Consider the following 19,139-nt stretch of genomic DNA (forward strand, 5'->3'; position numbering starts at 1 on the left):
AGTCAACCGATTTATTTGGTATTTACAGCTTCGCATGCCAGAATATTGCTGTTTTTGACATTGGCCCAGTAGCACCGAATACAATAGGTACCACACAAGAGTTTGAGGCTCCATTGATTCTTTTCACTTCCAATCCTAGGTCTTTGAATTTCCTGATTTTCTCGACTTTTGTCTTAATATTTTGCTCTGCTTGTACTGCTACGTCAATACAAGTCCATTCTTTTGATCCCTGGTCAGTTATGTTGCAGCTTTTGTCTGTATAGATTATAATTTCCCATACAAGTACCACCCGATCATTTTCTGTTGCTGGTAAAAGTTGGTGTAATACAACTTCTTGGAACATTTTAACCATTACTTCTGTCGTAATATTTTATGTAATGTAAGGCGGCGAGCTGGCAGAGTGGTTAGGACGCCGGGCGGAATGCTTAGCGGTATTTCATCTGTCTTTAAGTTCTGAGTTCAAATTCCGCCGGGGTCAACTTTGCCTTTCATCCTTTCGGGGTCGATAAATTAGATACCAGTTGCGTACTGGGGTCGATCTAATTGACTGCCCCTTCCCCTAAAATTTCGGGCCTTGTGCCTAGAGTAGAAAAGAATATTTTGTCTAATGTTGTCATAGATAGCTTTCATGCAAAAATGCCACTTCCCATTTTCTGATTGGGTTAAAATATTCAAATTTTAAATATGTCTACCGTTGTTATGTAAAATGTTATTAAAAAATCAGGGTTTTGTGTGTTTTAGTGAAGAGGAAAAAACTAACTATGAATGGAAAAAAAACATTTTTGCATAAATTGGTTTCTCGCAAGATAAAGAAACGTAAGTTTTCTACTGAATGTGGAGGGGAGTTGTGGAATAGAGAGACCCAGAAGAAATGGGATGAAGGCTGATCTCAAAAGGCTGAAACTTTGTAAGATGGCACAGGGCCGAGATATGTGGAGCATTACTGTACTCGAGAAGACCCGCCTAAAACCAAGGTGCCAAATAAAATGCCTTGATGTAGGTGCTGGTGCCCTGTAAAAAGCACTGGTGATGGTGACGCTTAAAAACAATCCAGTATACTCTGTGGAGGGGTTCACATTAGGAAGGGCATCCACCCGGAGAAAGCAAGCTAAATGAGACTATCGGAGACTGGTGCAGATTTCCGGTGTTACCACCCCCAGGTAAACTGTCTAACACATACCAGAATGTTGTTGTTGTTGACTACGATGATGATGTTGATGATGATGTGCAGCCTTAAAGATGTGCAGCCGTCAGTTAGGCATCATATTTACAGGGAAACTGCACGGACAGTATTTTCCGTAAGCATCAGCGAGAGAGAAGGAAGGAGGCGGAGAAAGAAGAAGTAGAATTTCCTTACCGTTTATATCCAAATCGATTTTTCCCATTTGTAGGTTGTAGTCATAAACCACCCAGGTTGAAAACTCCCAAGACACGTTTCCAATCCAGAGAGTCGATGTATTCTCTGTGTGTGTCACTTTATAGTTAGGACCATCGGCGCAAAAGCTATCACATTCGTATTTATGGTAACCACTTTTCCAAACTATGGGCCTCATTATCTTCGGCATGTTAACTTTAAGAGTCAAACTTTCACCTAACCAAATTGTTCCTGAAAAAGATACATCAATATTATTCTTTAATTGAAGTATATTTTTGCAACATCTTTAATATTTCAAATATTAGAATTGAAATTAAGATCTATATGCATAAATATATATAAATCTCTGGCACATAGGTAGATCACATGCCTGGAAGTTCAAATAAGGCTAGAAGTTTTCGAAAATTCGATAATTCTCATTCTACATCGATTTTTCTGAGCTCAATAGGGCGTTTTAATGAAAATTCCCATAACGATGTCATTTTACCTGCAGCTTTTGAATTTCTTCCCGTGTAGACTTTCAACAAAATAGATAGAATAGTCTTTAAGTAAATGTTTATTTACGCTTGGGTCGTCTGCACCGTTGAACGCGTCATCGTCGGTTGCAATAACTCTGCTTTGTCAACAAAATTCCGTCGCCAGCTCTGACCATTTTCCCTCCGCCTGCCACACATCTACTATGTGTGTTTATAGATTGGTAGGTAATCCAACAGTGTTCAATGACGACAAAGTTTGTGTTCTTAGTGATGAGAGTATATGTGACTTCGCAGTCAAATGCTGCAAGTGCTCAGGCGCCCCAGATGTCACAGGGATAGTCTGTTGACTGGATTGAGTTAAATGCAGCATAGATAAGCTGTCGCTGGTCCTGTACGGCGACAGCTGCTGCTTTGGGGTAAGAGACCTTCACGCTGATATGTTAATGAACAAAATGACTTTGCAATGAGACAGAAAGAGAGCAGAGGTTTTAGTGTCCATCACTGACGAGACCAAGGAAGGTTGAGATATAAGCAAGAATACATTTTGCACCAAAATCCTATATATGAGAGATTCTCTCATGCTACCTTCTGCAGTATACTTTGTTCTAACAGAATACGCACTTTTTATCACTTCACCTAGCTTTAAATCAGAGATCTTGAAAATATAATTACCATCTGGAACAACATCAAATGTTTCTATACTTTCACATCCTGAACCTGTAAAACAGAGAGAATATTTATTTCTGTTTTTAAATTTCATAAACGCAAGATGTCTCGCGTATCTGTAACAATAATACAAAGTTTCACCCCCGGCAGACAGAACTAAATACGATATAGAGAGATGGTATGTCTGGCAGAGTTGTTACAAAACGTTTAAGTGCAACCTAAGGTATCATGATATTAGTCCTTTTCATCTATTTAGTACATTCTTCAAGGCGGCAAGTTGGCAAAGACGTTAGCATGCCGAGTGAAATGCTTAGCGGCATTTCGTCAGTCGTTACGTCCTGAGTTCAAATTCCGCCGAGGTCGACTTTGCCTTTCATCCTTTCGGGGTCGATAAGTTAAGTACTAGATGTGTACTGGGGTCGATCTTTCACATCGACTAGCCCCCTCCCCAAAATTTCGGGCCTTGTACCTAGAGTAGAAAAGATTTAGCACATTTCTCATGATTCTGGCTGCGCCAAGAAGGCAAAGCTTTTGTTACAGCTCTACTGGACACTCAATTCCGATTGCCTTGTGGCATTTTGTCCGTTTTTACGTTCTGAATTCAAATTCCGCTGAGGTTGAATTTGCATACCATTCTTTCCGGATCGATGAAAAAATACTAGTCAAGCGCTGGGGTCGATGCAAAATTTCAGGACTTGTGCCTTTACTATAAAGGATTATTATTATTATTATTATTATTATTATTATCATTATTATTATTATTATTTTTATTATGGCTATTATTATTATTGTTCAGTAGTTTTATTTTTATAACGTGCTTTCACTTCACTACCGAGCGCAGCTCTGTGCGATTTGGGTATGTGCTGTGGTTTGCTGTGATGCTCTTATGGTTACTGTATTGAAAGTGCTTTGCGTAGGATGTGTGCAGTGCCCAGTAGTGCAATTTTCTGTATGTTATATATATTTGTAAGTCCTGGTGTTTTTGTTATGTATTTGTCTGAATTTTTTTTTATACCTAAGGCACCTACTATGATAGGAATTGTTTCTGTTTTTAGATTCCACATTCGAGGGAAACGTTGTCATCTGCTGGTATTGATACATCAATTAGAAAGCATCTTTTTTCTTCATGATCTTTGACAACTATATCTGGTCTATTTACCTTAATTTCTCTATCTGTGTGTATTGGCATATCCCAGAGTATGGTTGCTTTCTCGTTTTCTGTGACCTTTTTTGGCGTGTGTTTATACCATCTTTTTTCTGTTGTTATTCCATAGTGTTGGCATAGCTTCCAGTGTATGTAGATCGCAGCTCTGTCGTGTCTGTGAATATATTCCTTCTTAGCCAGGACTGGGCAGCCAGAGATAATATGATTTATTGCTTCTTGTCCATCGCCACATATTCTGCAGTTACTTGTTATGTTTCTTTTCATTATATGTTTTTGGTAATTTCTGGTGGGGAAGCTTTGGTCTTGTGCAGCAATTAAAAATCCTTCAGTCCCTGCTTTGAGTCCTGAGCTTCTCAACCATTGCTGGGATTTTTCTCTGTCTATTTCTTTTGTATTTAGTTTAACCCAGTATTTGCCACGAAGGGGCTTTTCTTGCCATCGTTTTATAATGATCCGTTGCTGTTCTAGTTTTAGTTTGGATTTCATTTGTTTTATAGCTTTTGTTGTTTCTTCTTCTTCTTCTTCTTCTTCTTCTTCTTCTTCTTCTTCTTCTTCTTCTTCTTCTATGGCCTCTTTTTTCTTCCTTTGTTTTGTTCGTGTTTGTGGCTATTTGTATTAGTTTTCCTTGCTTCTTATAATAGATTTCCAGCTGTATAAGGACTCTACCACCTTCTATACGTTGTATATATAGCCTTTCTATGTCAGATTTTGGGTGGTGCATCCTAGATCCTGCCATTATTCTTATTGTTTTTCTGTCTATTTTGGTTAGTTCATTTAGTGTCTAGTTAAGGATATTGTAGCTGTAACTTATAACTGGGACGGCTAAAGTGTTAATACCTATTATTTTGTTTTTAGTATTGAGCTCTGTTTTCAGTATTGATCTAACTCGTCTATAGTATTCTGTCTTTATTTTCTCTTTCATTTGAGTGTGTTGTATCCTATCTAGTTCATTGATTCCTAAATATTTGTATGTCTGGTTTTGGTCTAATTCACTTATTTCATTGGCTTTATCTAGTGTGATGCTGCTACTCTTAACTAGTTTTCCTCGTTTCAGGGTTGCTTTGGTACATTTTTCTAATCCAAATTTCATATCTATTTCTTTGGTAAATCCATGTACTGTCTGTAGTAGTGTTTCCAGCTATTTATCATTTGTAGTGTATAGTTTTAGGTCATCCATATATAAAAGGTAGCTGATTGTTTTGGCGTAACATTTGTATTCGCACCCAGTTCTATTTAGCATGTCAAATAAAGGTGTCTGTGCCAGGCACAACAGGAGTGGAGAGAGCGTGTCTCCCTGGAATATTCCTCTTGTAATGGGGATGGCTTTGGTTTTCACGAGTCCCTCTTTTGTTTGGAGCTGTAGCATGTCTGCCATTTATTCATAGAGTGTCTCATGTATTTTATAATAATTGGTGCCACCTTGTTTATGGCTAGTATTTCGAGGATCCACGTCTGGGGAACACTATCAAAAGCCTTTCGGTAGTCGATCCAGGCCATACTGAGGCCTTTCTTCTTTCTGCGACTGTCTTCAGTTATGGCTTTATTGATCAATAATTGATCTTTACAGCCGTATGAGCCCTTGCAGAATCCCTTCTGCTCTTCTGGAAACAGGTTGTTATTTTCCAGGTGCTTACTCAATCTCTGCGATATTATTGCAGTAAAGGCTTTGTAGATCGTAGGGAGACAGGTTATTGGCCTGTAGTTTTGTGTTTTTTCTGTTTCCGTGGATTTGGGAATTAGGATGGTTTTCCGTTTCGTGAGCCATTCAGGCATTGTCTCTGTCTCTGCTAGTATGTCGTTAAAGTTTTCAGCCAGCTTTTTGTGTTTTCCTGAAGTTGGAGATTTTGACGTTCCCAGGTGCCTTCCAGTTGCTTAGTCTTTGAGGTACCTGGGTGACCTCTTCAGTTGTTATAGGGGCCCAGAGTTGCGCAGGTGCTACGTTCGTAGTTTTAATAGTCTTTTCCTGAGGTTTTTCCTTTACCGACCATATTTCTTTCGAAAATTCTTCCACTTCTTCTCCTGTTGGTGCAGCAGTAATGTCTATTTTATTTTTGCCAAATTCTTGGAAGAATTTTTTGGGTTTGAAGTTGAACTGTTTGTTTTGTTCAAAGAAACCTTGACGTTTGTCATACCGGCGGATCCTTTGTGCTTTGGCAAGGATATCTTGCTTTAGTTTTTCTTTTGCCTCAGGTAAATCTTTTTCTGTAATGTATTTGCACAGTATTTTTGTTTTCTTCTTGTTACTTAGTAGTGTTGATTGTCTACTAATTTCGTTAAGAATCGACAAATCTTAGCTCTTTCTTTTAAATTTTTTTTGGATATTTTTCATCTCTTTAACTTAGCAGTTCGGCAAAAAGAGACCGATAGAATATGTACTAGGCTTACAAAGAAAAAGTCCTGGGGTCGATTTGCTCGACTAAAGGTAGTTCTCCAGCATGGTCGCAGTCACATGACTGAAACAAGTAAAAGTGTAAAATTGTATACATACATATATATATATATATATATATATATATACATATACACACACAAACACACACACACATACACACACACAAACACACACACACACACACACACACACATATATATATATATATATATATATATATATGCGTGCATGTATATATATTCGCCGTGATAGATCACTAACCACTACACATTCTTTATTTTCTCTCCTTGTTTCTTTCTGTGCAAGAACATAGGCTCGAAACGTTAAAGACTTTTTCCCTTCCCGAGCGTTAAACTAAAACATCTGTTTGTTGTCTGCACCACCTGTCTTCGTCTTTTGTCGTTTTTGTGAATTCTCCCTATATATACATACATACATATACATATATATATATATATATATATATATATATATATATATATATATATATATATATAACATACATATATATATAACATACATATATATATGTATACATACATATATATATATACGTATATATACATTCATATATATATATAAATGCATATATATATATACATAAACACATATATGTACACATGAATGTATGTGTGTATACATATATATATATATATATATATGTGTGTGTGTGTGTGTGTGTGTGTGTGTGTGTGTGTGTGTGTGTGTGTATGAGTGTGTACGCATATGTATATGTATACGTGTAGATATTGGATATATATATGTGTTTAATCTAGACACTTAGTAATGGAATTCAAATAATAGTAATCTATAATACCTTTATAAATATATTAAATTAAAATTAAGAATAAATGTTTTATCTAAATACTTAGGAATTTGAACCTAGTTTCTAGTATATTACTTTATAGATAATAAAAATATTTATATTAAATTAAAATTGAATTTGAAATGGAATCTTCTGACAATAATAAAAAAAACTTCTATGTATATTTATTTCAATTCTAACTAAATTTTCAATGATGAAATATTTGCAGTGGATGAACTTTTAAATATTGATATGATTCATAGGATTACCAATATATCCAACAAGATGAACTTTACTATAATTATATACCAAATTCTTAAATATTTATGAAAAACATATCAGTTTTATATAAAAAAAAAATATATATCATTTAAAATTTCCACAAACGAAAAATATGAATTTTCCAAATTATAGGAAGGATTATTTTTACAAATTCTTAAAAGACAGTATACATTTTAATATCTTTAATATGCTTAATATTTTTTAATAATTTAATTAATATCATCTATATATACCATTCGTTTTTAACACGTATATAATAACACCATTCATCTCCGAAGAGCGGAATTATTGCCAGTATGCTTATCTATTCTGATCACATTGTGGTTGCAATAATGTCCGTGAAACGATCGTCAGATGCTTTTTAATTTCTAGACTTTCATAATATTTATATTCAATTACGCATACATTTTATATGCATTTATATACGCATATATTTTTATGTACATTTATATTTTTTATATATATTTATATTTAGTACGTCTTAATATTACTGTGTCACATTAAACATATATCTTTCGAAATTTAAATATTGATTTCCTGTGAATATTATTAATAATTTTATAAATTTATTAATGATACAAGAACATATATATATATATATATATATATATATATATATATATATATATTTGCTCAAAGTAATAGAGCACTTAATATAAGCTCAATAAAATATTCCTTTTGAATATTCTTTATAAAATATATATATATATATATATATATATATATATATATATATATATATATATATTCTGACATATAATTATATAGATATAATGACAGTAAAAGAGTGTGGATAAGCACACCAACATGCTTGAAACATTTGCTCTATAAACTACATTCTAATTTACTCCGTTAGCACAGGTTGAAAGCGGATTAGTGTATGAATCAGATTTTTCAAAGAAGGGATATCCATAAATCGATTTCTGACTTAGGGTACCCCTGCTGTCATCAGTATGAAATGCCGAAAGAACATATATGTATATATATACACACCATATGAACAAGATATATCCACATGAATATAAACATGCATATAAATGCATACTGTATTTGAATCTAATTCCTTCATCACAAACCACAAATATTTACCTAAACGCTTTTGATATACTGGCCACTTGATAAAATCATTAAATGTCTTTATCCTTAATTAATTAATTATAAATCAGTTTATATTTACTGCGGTATTATTTTGATCGTTAAAGCACGTGGTTTGTGGTGTAGATGTATGTGTATATTTTTATTCATATGGTATATATAAATTACTACATGTATATTCTTTCGGCATCCCATACTGATACTAAGCCAAACATCGATTTATGTGTAACGCTTCTTTGAAAAATCTGATTCATTCACTAATCTGCTTTCAACCTGTGCTAACGGAGTAACATGAAATGTGGTTTATAGAGCTATTAGCATCTATTTCTAGCATGTTGGTGTGCTTACCCACAGCCTTATGCTATATACATATATATATATATATATGTATATAGCATAAGGCTGTGGGTAAGCACACCAACATGCTAGAAATAGATGCTAATAGCTCTATAAACCACATTTCATGTTACTCCGTTAGCACAGGTTGAAAGCAGATTAGTGAATGAATCAGATTTTTCAAAGAAGCGTTACACATAAATCGATGTTTGGCTTAGTATCAGTATGGGATGCCGAAAGAATATACATGTAGTAATTTATATATACCATATGAATAAAAATATACACATACATCTACACCACAAACCACGTGCTTTAACGATCAAAATAATACCGCAGTAAATATAAACTGATTTATAATTAATTAATTAAGGATAAAGACATTTAATGATTTTATCAAGTGGCCAGTATATCAAAAGCGTTTAGGTAAATATTTGTGGTTTGTGATGAAGGAATTAGATTCAAATACAGTATGCATTTATATGCATGTTTATATTCATGTGGATATATCTTGTTCATATGGTGTGTATATATATACATATATGTTCTTTCGGCATTTCATACTGATGACAGCAGGGGTACCCTAAGTCAGAAATCGATTTATGGATATCCCTTCTTTGAAAAATCTGATTCATACACTAATCCGCTTTCAACCTGTGCTAACGGAGTAAATTAGAATGTAGTTTATAGAGCAAATGTTTCAAGCATGTTGGTGTGCTTATCCACACTCTTTTACTGTCATTATATCTATATAATTATATGTCAGAATATATATATATATATATATATATATATATATATATATATATATATATATATATATATATATATATATATATTCTCGTGAATGATTTGCTCAGTATTGAAATTATTTTCACACTGGTGGCTGCCATGATTTCAGTGCAAAACGAATCAGTTGCAGCGCAAACGTCAACACGACGGTTTGGGAGTCTCCTTCGTGGTAATGCATGCTGAGGAAGCTGAGGCTATTTTTGCCAGTGCAGAAACCGGTCCACGTAAGTCGAAATACAAATATTTAACTGTACGTTGGGAGATTGTCTTAGCCCGTTTGCCTTCGGACGGTTGATTTCTGTAGTTATCATCAGTGTATTTTGGCGATTTAAATAGGAGTTTTGACTGTTATTTCCAGCAGGTAGACATACTTAGCATCTCCTTTGATTAATTATATATATATATATATATATATATATATATATATATATATATTTGTGAAAAGGGCGGACGTTGTCCCACAAGCAGTTGTGCAGGAAAAAGTGTTAGTAAATGTGGTCGGATTGACCTGAAAATTTGCACACCTATGTTGAAAGTGCTGGGGAGTTTGCATGGTAAGTTTGAGTTCGCTCAATTGAAAGCGTGGCCTCTAGGTAAAAATTCCTCATCTTTAAATAGTGGCCCAAGTAGACCCGAATGAAACTGGGTTATAATACTACTATATATATAAATATATGTATGTATGAATTTATACTTGTTAGTATGAATGTATATACTTGTATGTATGAATGTATGTATATATGTGCATGTGTGTGTGTTTGTGTGTGTATTTGTGTCTGTTACGTTCCTATAACTGAATGATTCGTCCAAAGGGAATGTTTGGATAATTACAAGGCTTAAACACAATAAAAAACAAACAAATAGTAACACTGGAGTCAATCCATTCGATTAAAGGTTCGACAGGATGATGCTACTGCCTGGGCATGGTCAAAAGTATGAAACAAGTAGAAGATGGCAGATAAACGATCATGATGTTGAGAGATTAATTAAAAACTAAATAACTTACACAGAGATAATATCAAAAACAGACATGTTGGAAACCTTTCCATGATCTGAAATAGAAGTATTTGTCAGAAGTTCAGAAATCAAAATATCACAGTTAAAACAGCTTTCAAAATTTGTCACAAGGCCAGCAGCTTTGGGGGTAGATGCTCCCTCAATTACGTCGTCCCCAGTACTTAACTGGAACACGAATGGAATGCTGCTATGCATTTTGTCCAACGTGGTAACAATTCTATCAGTTCAAGGCCTTTAATAATAATAATAATAATAATAATAATATGATGATGATGATAATCTTTTCTACTCTAGGCACAAGGCCTGAAATTGTGGGGGGAGGGGCTAGTCGATTAGATCGACCCCAGTAAGCACCTGGTACTTAATTTATCGACCATGAAGGGAGGAAAGGCAAAGTCGACCTCGAACGTAAAGACAGCATTTCACCCAGCGTACTAAGGTTTCTGCCAGTTTGCCGCCTTTGTAATAATGATAATAACAATAATGATAATAATAAATAGATAAATAAGAAGAAGAAGAAGAAGAAGAATGAAAATATTACATCAAATACACAATAGACAACATATCTAAAAGTGATAAGTGCAGAATTTGTGGACAAAATGGTGAAACCGTATGACATATTACCAGTCAATGTACGCCACCAGCCTAGAAAGAATATAAGAGACATTATAACAATATAGCAAGGATTGTTCATTGAACACTGTGTAACAAGTATGGACTTGACAGCAAAAAATTGGTACGACCATAAACCCGAAGGCATCATCGAAAATGATAATGCAAAGATCCTGTGGGATTTTATGATTCAGTGCGACCATGAGAGAGAGAATAGGAAGCTAGACATAGTCTTTATTGAGAAAGAAAGCAAACGATGTTGGATCATAGATATAGCATTCCCAGCTGACAAGTTATGCGATAAGGAAGAAAGAAAAGTCGATAGATATGACAGGTTAGCTTGGGAAGTAAAGCGGTGATGGTCGCTGAAAAATGTGGCAGTAGTACCAATAATTGTCGGAGCCCTGGAAACAATGAGTAAAAATCTTGAGAAGTACATGGAAGAAATAGGGGCTGCGATAAGGGTGGAACACTTGCAGAAAACAGCACTGCTTGGAACCGCTCGAATACTCCGGATGGTGCTCGAAAAATAAGAGGTGTTACCTTAGTTCACTGGTAGTGAACAGCTGACACTGTAGTACATCTCCAGCAAAGATAATAATAATAATAATAATAATAATAGAGTCAAAATTAAAAGAAGAGTGCCATTTGCTATCTTGTGAACAATATTTCGACATCTCGCGTGTCTTCCACTGGTTCAAAAAATAAATTTGTCAATCTACTTCATTTTGGTTAATATAGAAAGGATTGAGGTAACTCCTCCTGAAGATATAGAGTCAAAATTAAAAGAAGAGTGCCATTTGCTATCTTGTGAACAATATTTCGACATCTCGCGTGTCTTCCACTGGTTCAAAAAATAAATTTGTCAATCTACTTCATTTTGCTTAATATAGAAAGGATTGAGGTAACTCCTCCTGAAGATATAGAGTCAAAATAGATGTCGAAATATTGTTCACAAGATAGCAAATGGCACTCTTCTTTTAATTTTGACTCTATATCTTCAGGAGGAGTTACCTCAATCCTTTCTATATTAACCAAAATGAAGTAGATTGACAAATTTATTTTTTGAACCAGTGGAAGACACGCGAGATGTCGAAATATTGTTCACAAGATAGCAAATGGCACTCTTCTTTTAATTTTGACTCTATATCTTCAGGAGGAGTTACCTCAATCCTTTCTATATTAACCAAAATGAAGTAGATTGACAAATTTATTTTTTGAACCAGTGGAAGACACGCGAGATGTCGAAATATTGTTCACAAGATAGCAAATGGCACTCTTCTTTTAATTTTGACTCTATATCTTCAGGAGGAGTTACCTCAATCCTTTCTATATTAACCAAAATGAAGTAGATTGACTGTCCCAATCGATATAAATGTATCTGTCAAGACCTACCAAAAATTGAGCAAATATAAAGATCTTTAAATAGAAATTAGCAAAGAGTGGAAGCTGAAGACTAAAACAATACTTGTTGTCATAGGTGCCCTAGGAATAATAGCAAAAGGGGCTAATTCCTAACTAGCTCAGATACCAGGAAACCCAAAAATGGCAGAAATTCAAAAGATAGTGCTCATAGGAACTGCCCATATCCTACATAAAATACTGTCTATGTAATCTCAAATTTTAAAACAAACACATAATTTTCTTATGGTTTTCTTAAACATTCTCTAGAACAGTACTACGTGCAAAACCAAATTTATGACACTCGTGGCATAACACCAACTTGAACCTTTAACTTGTTGTCTCTTGAGGTATCTGGGTGAGACTTGGAGCCAACTTCGACAAATACAAAGCAAAAGTCAAACTTATAATAATAATGATAATAATAATAATAATAATAATAATAATAATAATAATCTTTTCTACTCTAGGCACATGGCCCGAAATTTTGGGGAGGGAGCCAGTCGATTAGATTGCCCCAGGTACGCAACTGGTACTTAATTTATCGACCCTGAAAGGATGATAGGCAAAGTCGACTTCGGCGGAATTTGAACTCAGAACGTAAAGACAGACGAAATTTCGCCTAACGTTTCTGCCAGTTCGCCATATTTAATAGTAATAATTATAATAATAATAATAATAATAATAACAATAATAATGATAATAATAATTAAAAAAATAATAATAATAATGAGCGCTTTGTAGTTTGCTTGGAGCATTGTAGTACAAAAAGAAAACGAAAAATTAAATAAGAAAGGTTCTAACAATGTAGAAAGTTTAAAAGATTATTCGGAAACTATCCGAGAAATGTCAAACTGATGTGGTTATTAGAGTCAAACTGACCGGCGTTTAGCCTAGCAGCAACTCTCCAACTGTTGGTTATTGTGGCTTATTTTTATTTAGAAATGGTAGAGTATAGTATTCGTGGCGTATGTAATGGTGAAAACCTTCGTATCAAGAAAGCTATAGTTATCCAGCCACTCAATCCGAATATTTGACAGTCGACTGTTGTTGGGCCAGAGGCTCTAATGAAAATATAACGGTGACTAGTCTAGGTTTGTATGACTAAATCAGTCACAATTCAGGGAAAGTTACAGTATGCTAGATAATGTTATTAGCGAAAATGAAGAGCTACACCAGGGAATGCGATGGCGCTTTTAGAAGCCGCTATTCTAACCACTTATCTTCCACATCTGAAATTTGCAGTGAATACAAATATATGGATAAATTCTTGTTGACGAATCGGAAATACCACCGTATTGAGCAACTGTACCGCAAAGTCTATGGCCCTATCTATTCAGCCATATGACTTTATTGTCAAAAACAACATATTCCACCCAAATCTTTCTTTTTTCTTTCTCATTTCCGTTGTTTTCAACTTACCACCTTTAAAATGTTTCTCACCATTTCTAATTTTTTCTCTTATCCTACAGTCTTGCTTTATCTTGTTATACGATGTGTAGAGAGACTGAGGATTGCGTGAACGAACCAGGCGTTTCATAAAACGATATCTGAACTGTTTCTATTTACATGAAAATATTAATAGCTCATAAAAATATATATCGTATAAACATTTTATTATAAACATTGCGTCATAATTACTATTAAAAATTAGTCTGCAAAGACTCAGAATATTAGGTCTAAATCAAATATTTGCGGGTTCAGTCCCACTGCGTAGCACAATGGCCAACTATGTTCTGCTATCACTTTAGGTCGACCGTAGATTTGTAGGTGGATTTTGCTGCTACCCATGTATACATATAAATGCATACACAAACATATATATCTATGTGTGTGCGTGTGTATGTGTATGTTTCAGTGTGTGTGTATGTGATTGTGTATTTGAGTGTGTTCAACTATAGCTTCGAGCTGACAAAGGTCTTACGAATAGATTTGTATGCATGTAACCGCATGTGAATCGTTGGCGATTTTCTTCATCCGTCTTTCTTTTCTATTGTACTTTCTTCTGTTTCCGAAGAAGTGCTTCTGCTCGAAACGTTAAACCACCTTTCTTTCCTTCCCTGAGCGTCTGTTAATACATGTACCACGTCCTTGCGTTGTTGTTTTGTTGTGTTTGTTCTTCTTTTTTGGGATTTACTATATATTAGTATTATAACCTGACTTCATTCGGGACACATTTAAAAAATAAGGAATTTTGTCCTAGATGTCACGCTTTTCAACTGAACAAACTCAAAGTTGTCATGCCAACTTCCCAGCACTTTTAATAAATTTTCAGGTCAATCAAACCGCATTTACTAACGCTTTTGCCTGCACAACTGCTTGTGAGACAACGTCCTCCCTTTTCACAAATATATTTTAGATATATATATATATATATGCGTGGAGGCACAATGGTCCAGGGGTTAGGGCAGCAGACTCGCGGTTTCGATTCCCAGACCGGGCGTTGTGAGTGTTTATTGAGCGAAAAACACTTAAATTTCCACGAGGCTCCAGCTGGGTAGGGTGTGAACCCTGCTGTACTCTTTCACCACAAATTTCTCTCACTCTTTCTTCCCGTTTCTGTTGTACCTTTATTTCAAAGAGCCAGCCTTATTACACCCTCTGCCACGCTGAATCTCCCCGAGAACTACATCAAGGATACACGCATCTGTGGAGTGCTCAGCCACTTGCACGTTAATTTCATGAGCAGGCTGTTCTGTTGATCGGATCAACTGGAACCCTCGTCGTCGTAATCGACGGAGTCCCACGAAATATATAGGTATATATGTATGTACGTATATACATATATATATATATATATATATATATATATATATATATATATATATATATATAAAGTGTAGTATATTGCCACTTAAGTGTGGCTGACCCCTAGGGGTGGATGTTACTGTTGCTTTTAGCCCCAGGAGGACATCTCCTCCAGCTGGCTTATCGACACACTACTGTGTCCTGTTTGCCAAGGGAAGTTATCCCTCCCATCATGATCTGTAGCACGAACGGACCCGGGTTTCAGGGTTATTTCCCTTCGTCAGCGTCCGATAGCCACTGATCTTTGATTTCACCTTTTCGATATCAGTGAAGAATTTCACTGGAAAAGTATATATAAGATTGCCAAGAATTTATCTCTCTCATCAAAGATCAGTGGCTATCGGACGCTGACGAAGGGAAATAACCCTGAAACCCGGGTCCGTTCGTGCTACAGATCATGATGGGAGGGATAACTTCCCTTGGCAAACAGGACACAGTAGTGTGTCGATAAGCCAGCTGGAGGAGATGTCCTCCTGGGGCTAAAAGCAACAGTAACATCCACCCCTAGGGGTCAGCCACACTTAAGTGGCAATATACTACACTTTATCGTGCGGTTACTGTTAATACTTCATTTAGAGAATTAACATTGCTTATATATATATATATATATATATATATATATATATATATATATATATATATATATATATATATAAAGAGAGAGAGAGAGAGAGAGAGAGAGCAATTATATATATATAATATATATATATTTATATATGTACATGTCTATGTGTGTGCCTCTCTCTGTTCATCCCCTCCATCGCTTGAAAATCCGTGGTGATGTGTCTATCTGTGCTTATCGTACCATTTCAGCAAAGGAAACCGAGAGTAAGTATGAGGGTTTAAAATCGTAGATCCTAGGGTCAAGCGATTAATAACAGATAATGGATTACTGTCAGCTCATTACAGTTCCATCGTCTGTTGTTTTACATTTGGGTCGGGTCTACAACACGCGTCACGTTGAAGTATACGTTGTTACGACTTGTCGCTCACCCTCGAGGGTCTGCGACAAGTCGTAACAATGTATAGTTCAACGTGACGCGTGCTGTAGACCCGGCCCTAGGTACTAAATACTTATAGGGTTGGTTTTCTATATGTATACAACCCGAATATTCTATTTGATACTTATAGACCATAGGTCGGAACCACAAGTTTATCCAACCCAGCATGGTGCTTATCTTTTGAAGTACCCAAATCTTTCTGAATCATTATTTTACTATATCATACACATCTCTCCTCCCTCAATCGATCCATTAATACTACCAAGACATTCTCAAATTTTCATTCACACCACAAAACAATTTCGAACGAGTAACACTGATTCTACGGCTCCATGCTTTGAAATGACTAAATATGAACTTCCATTGGAACTTATATACCGTGTACAGGAAACTCTATTACCACTTGGCAGCAGGTGTGTATATATATATATATATATATATATATATATACACACACACATATACATATACATACATATATACATATAGGTATATACATACATATAAATATATATATATATATATACATATATACATATACATATATGTGTGTCTGTGTCTGTCACCGCACTATCGCTTGGCAACCAATACTGGCGTGTTTACATCCCTGTACCTTAGCGGTTCGGCAAAAGTGACCGATAGAATAAGTACTAGGCTTACAAAGTATAAGTCCTGGAGGTCGATTTGCTCGCCTAAGGATGGTGCTCCTGCATGGTAGCAATCAAATTACTTAAACAATTATAAGTTTAACAGAAATTAAAAGAATGTGTATGTGTGTGAGCGAGAGAGTGAGAGAGAGAGAGAGAGAGAGAGAGAGAGAGAGAGAGAGAGAGAGAGAGAGAGATAGAGAGAGAGAGAGAGAGAGATAAATAAAATGATTGATAGACTAAACTGAACTTACGATAAGTTGTAGCTGTTCTCTGCTCATTAATATCCCATTTAATCCAAAGCACAGAAACTCGAAATTACCTCCGTTTACAGTGGAGCAAAACTTATGATTCGTGTTTGCCTTCTCTTACGAACTCTGCTTTTCACTCACTCCCACTCTCTTTGTTGTTTCATTTTCCTTCTACGCATATGACTCCACCCAATGTATTTCTTTGTGTGCCAAATAAACGTGGTGAGATCAAAAATTTGTAAACCGGAAACAATGTGCACATTTCTATTGTATGGGAGGGTGGGATTTTCTTAGAAGTATTTACAAATGCAATTTCTGTGATTATAATGCGGAATTAACACACAGGTGATAAATTGTTAGGATTTAAGCAACCTAAAATCGATTTGTAATTTTAATTTTTCATCACCTCCGCCGAACAGTTACTCCGTGTGTGTGTGTATGTGTGTGTGTGTGTGTGTGTGCGTGTGTGTGTGTGTGTTGTCTGTGTGTCTGTGTGTGGTTGTGTCTGTGTGTGTCTGTATGTATGCATATATATATGTATATATATATTTATATATATATATATATATTTATAAATGAATATATATACAAGTATCTATGTAAGTATATGTGTGTATATGTGTGTGTGTGTGCGTGTGTGTGTGTGTGTGTGAGAGAGTAAGTAAATATATATGTCTGTTTGTGTCTGTGTGTTTTCCTCCTCACCATTATTTGACAACCGATGCTGATGTGTTTACTTCCCTGTAACTTAGCGGTTCGGCAATAAGAGGAACGATAGAATAAGAACTGCACTTCCAAAATCAGGGTTCGATTTCTTCGTGTACGATTCCTTAAGACGTGCTCAGACATGGCCGTAGACAAATGACAGAAACAAGTAAAAGAATAAAAAATTGTGAGAGTGTGGTTGTGTGTGTGAGAGAAGAGAGAGAGAGAGAGAGAGAGAGAGAGAGAGAGAGAGAGAGAGAGAGAGAGAGAGAGAGAGAGAGAGACGGACTGATTAACTCAACTTACGATAAATTGTAGCTGTTTTATGTTGATTAATATCGTATTTAATCCAAAGCACAGAAACTCCAAATTATCTTTGTTTTCAGCGGAGCAAAACTTATGATTTGTGTTTGCCTTCTCTTACGGACTCACCCCCATTCCTTTTGTTACTTCAATTTCCTTCTACGCGCATGACTCCACCCAATGTATTTCGTGGTAAGACGAAAACAAATTGTAAACTAGAAATAATGTGCGCATTTGTATTGTAGGGGAGGGGTGAATTTTCTTAGAAGCATTTATCGTTATTTTTAGCATTTCTTTGTAAGATAATTTTATTTCAAGTATTGCGTCATATTTACAATTAAAACTTAGTCAGCATAAAGGCACGGATGGTATTGTGTTAAGAAGGGTGGTTTGCAACCAGATTTTCATGGGTTCAATTCCAATGCATGGTAACTTGGCCCAGTAATGTGTACCATAACCGCGGCCCAAACATAACAGTTAAATCGACTTTAAATAACACACAACAAAACTAGAAATGTAGTTTATAGCATAAGATGCATAGAAAGTGCTTGTAAAGACATGAACATGACATTCATAGGGGAGACATCTAGGAGCATTGTCGAACGACTAAATAACATTTGAGACAATATGACGACAAAAACCAGTCCTCCATACACTACCAACATGCCAATGACCAATATGGAGACAACCTGGGTCATTTTGACATCCGCATCTTATCCAAGCACCCAAAGGACCCAACACTCAGACATAATAAATGAAATTTCCTCAGTACTAAATAGGAAATATACATAGTAGATATCATACCCGCATACCCACAGTTTACACAGGTAGAGTAGAATACTTAGTGGGCTGTTATGTAGACAGATGTATGTATGTGTGTATGTGGGTGTATGTATATGCGCATGTATATTAGCATATGGATATGAAAGTAAACAAATAGACATACAGACAGATAGGTACATAGGTTATATGAACAGACAAGCACACATACACACAAACACAAATAAAGA

At 35.4% G+C, this 19,139-nt stretch overlaps 1 protein-coding gene across 7 annotated transcripts in view; it reads right to left on the reverse strand.

Annotated features, from left to right (window-relative positions):
* LOC149130143 (uncharacterized) overlaps positions 1-19,139 on the reverse strand; it is a 70,174-nt gene that overhangs the window by 33,115 nt on the left and 17,920 nt on the right. For 5 of the 7 annotated variants that reach the window (XM_089346547.1, XM_089346548.1, XM_089346546.1 and 2 more), the window contains 3 exons: positions 10,391-10,436; positions 2,524-2,568; positions 1,358-1,606 (listed from right to left, as the gene is read on the reverse strand). In XM_089346547.1, the coding sequence (XP_089202673.1) occupies positions 1,358-1,606; positions 2,524-2,568; positions 10,391-10,436 (340 nt within the window). Of the gene's footprint in view, positions 1-1,357; positions 1,607-2,523; positions 2,569-10,390; positions 10,437-17,124; positions 17,994-18,132; positions 18,334-19,139 lie in introns of those variants that run through there. The other 2 variants (XM_089346552.1, XM_089346551.1) reach the window with 2 other exon arrangements.

Source organism: Octopus bimaculoides, chromosome 30 (genome assembly GCF_046866305.1).
Source record: "Octopus bimaculoides isolate indiv1 chromosome 30, ASM4686630v1, whole genome shotgun sequence".
NCBI classification, from domain to species: Eukaryota; Metazoa; Mollusca; class Cephalopoda; order Octopoda; family Octopodidae; genus Octopus; species Octopus bimaculoides.